Source organism: Rhipicephalus microplus, unplaced genomic scaffold (assembly GCF_043290135.1).
Source record: "Rhipicephalus microplus isolate Deutch F79 unplaced genomic scaffold, USDA_Rmic scaffold_13, whole genome shotgun sequence".
NCBI lineage: Eukaryota > Metazoa > Arthropoda > Arachnida > Ixodida > Ixodidae > Rhipicephalus > Rhipicephalus microplus.
The window spans coordinates 20,974,578-20,977,267 of record NW_027464586.1 but is presented as its reverse complement, the minus strand read 5'-3'; the positions used below and the strand labels follow the sequence as shown (position 1 = coordinate 20,977,267).

General features: G+C 47.5%; 1 protein-coding gene across 1 annotated transcript; it reads right to left on the bottom strand.

The window, feature by feature from the left end:
- Positions 1-1,538: 1,538 nt before the first annotated feature.
- On the bottom strand, positions 1,539-2,415 carry LOC142783971 (uncharacterized). The gene has a single exon (XM_075882591.1). The coding sequence runs from the start codon at positions 2,359-2,361 to the stop codon at positions 1,669-1,671; it is 693 nt and encodes a 230-aa protein (XP_075738706.1). The 5' UTR covers positions 2,362-2,415; the 3' UTR covers positions 1,539-1,668.
- Between the last annotated feature and the right edge of the window lie 275 nt (positions 2,416-2,690).

Sequence of the window (2,690 nt, the reverse complement as noted above, 5' to 3'; positions counted from 1 at the left end):
CTGTCTGTCTGTCTGTCTATCTATCTATCTATCTATCTATCTATCTATCTATCTATCTATCTATCTATCTATCTATCTATCTATCTATCTATCTATCTATCTATCTATCTATCTATTTATCTATCTATCTATCTATCTATCTATCTATCTATCTATCTATCTATCTATCTATCTATCTATCTATCTATCTATCTATCTATCTATCTATCTATCTATCTATCTATCTATCGTCACGATGAGTCACAAGTACTGGCGGATTTATTAAACCACCGGGTAGCTAGCTCTAGGATGATGCGTCAGTCGTGGCTGGCTCTCGAGCAGAGAAGAAGCACGCGATCTTGTTTTTCCTCCAGATTGAGAGCCGCTCTTGCTGTCGACCCACTACGTGCTGGTGGCATTATCCCCCTTCCGAAAAGAAAAAAAAACAAGTGCCAAAAAGAGGAAAGAAAAGTACATAGCAGCAGTGCGATGCTACTACATAGGCACGTGAAAAAAAAATTCGAAATTCAGATAAAGTGAAAGTGGAAATCGAGGAGCGTGCCAATATAAGAAACATCAATGAACGAGAAAGCGAGTTCACAAAAATAAAAAAAACAAATAACGCTGTACGGTAAAGGAAAAGTTACGAGCAACGCGCAATAAATGGTTTCATGCGCAACACATGAACGACGTCCGGCCTCTGTCATGTCCTGCTCCGTGCATGGGGTGTTGAGTCCGGAACCACTTCGTAGTTCACGTCACTGACGCGGCGTAACACTTTATATGGGCCAAAGTACCGGCTCAGTAACTTTTCACTAAGGCCATGGTGGCGGATGGGCGTCCACACCCAAACTTGATCTCCGGGGTTGTAAAACACTTCTCTGTGGCGGATGTTATAGCGTCGTGCGTCTGCCTGCTGTTGCTGGCCAATGTGCAGTCGCGCGAGCTGCTGGGCTTCCTCAGCACGCTCTGCGAATTCTTCGGCGTCACTTGCCAACTCGTCTTCGTCTTGACACGGTAGCATAGAGTCTACCATCGTCTGCACTTCGCGGCCGTAGAGAAGCCAGCCGAAATGGCGTGAATCGCGTGGTCTCTTGCACAGCAGTATTATGCGCGAAGGTCACGTGAGGTAAGATCCGGTCCCATGTTTTGTGCTGTACGTCGATGTACATTGAGATCATGTCTGCGAGGGTCTTATTCAGTCACTCGGTAAGCCCGTTGGTTTGCGGGTGGTACGCAGTTGTCCTTCGGTGTCTGGTGTTGCTCAGTTTAAAACTTCGTCCGTAAGCTGCGCCGTGAATGCTGTCCATTTGTCCGTTATTATACTGGAAGGAGCACCGTGTCGTAACCAAGGAGGATATAAAAACCTGCTGGAGTGGAAGCCGCCTATGCTTACTCATGGGAGGGGGTGAAGCCGCGCCGAGCCGCCGGCGGCCATCTTGGCAGAGGCAAGAAACAGCCGAGTACAGCTGCGCTCGCGCTTATCTAAGCAGCAGGTGCAGTTTCTCGCGTCTTCAAAGCAATAAAAACAGTTGTGTCAGGTTGTAAGCATTTATTCTTTGCTTTTTTGGTGGCGAAATGGCCTACGATAACGCTTTGAGAAACTCGAAAATGGCAGAAAAAACACAATCACACAAACATTAAAAATATATGCGAACAGTATAGCCGAAACGAGCAGTGCGGGGAGACTCACTGATGTTTGAAAATGATCATTCTTGAAAGAACTGGCCTGACCCTGTCCTTGATGATCTCGCGGTTTCTTTCTTTTGTCATATGGTGGATGCGGATTTTCACATACAGCTCCGCAACTTTTTTGCACATGTTGTAGATATGATTGTCGAGGGGATCAAGGTCAAGAATGTGCTGCTCTAGCTTCTGAAACCATTTTTCCTCTACAGACAGTCGTAGCACTTCCAAAACGAGATGCTTTGACTGGGAGTTAACGGCATGAAGTGTTCCACACTCAATCTGTAGCCGTCGCAGCCCCTTTTCAACGGCTTCACACAAGCCAATGACATCCTTGGACGGGGACACAAGCCCACCTCTGTTTTTCTGCTCAACTAGGGGAACTAGCTCATCTGAGTACAGGGCTGCAATGCACTCTTCGCATGTTGTTGTCTTGCACACTTGGCGTACAACGAAGCCTGCGATATAAGGCACCACCGCAACAACTACGGCAGAAAGGTTTTCAGGGTGCGTGTAGTCGTGGTCATCGTGAGGCTCCAAGATCGACGACCTGCGCATGTCTGTGAGCGCACTTGTTGCGTCTACCTGGGCGACAACAGTAGTGGCATTCAGGATGGAAACCATGTCTTTGGTGCAGTTTCCCGAGCTAGAAGACGTCACTTCTGTTTGCACCAGCAAACGCTTGTATGCTGCCATGAACTGAGCAGCGGTTGGGTTGTTGTTATACCCACCTCGGCCACGAACAGATCCGAAGAAGTAGCGTGATCCTGACTCAGTTTGTGCGTCAACAAGTACTTCAGCTTACCCTGGCCAACAAGCTCGTCGAACATTTTTTCAGTGCTCGCCATGCAGATTAAGAAGCCCACAAAACCAGTTTTTTTCAAGCCTTCTAAAACTGGCCGCCCAGCCGGATCTCTCAATCCCTTTATATACGCTTGGGTGTAGGCAAAGAATGGCTTCCAGCAGGCTTCATTCTGCTTCCGCAGAGGAGCCTTGTACGACCTTGCAAAAGGGTTCCTAGAATT

Excerpts from the sequence above, each read along its gene's own strand:
- LOC142783971 (XM_075882591.1), bottom strand. The coding sequence starts at position 2,361 with ATGGCAGCATACAAGCGTTTGCTGGTGCAAACAGAAGTGACGTCTTCT.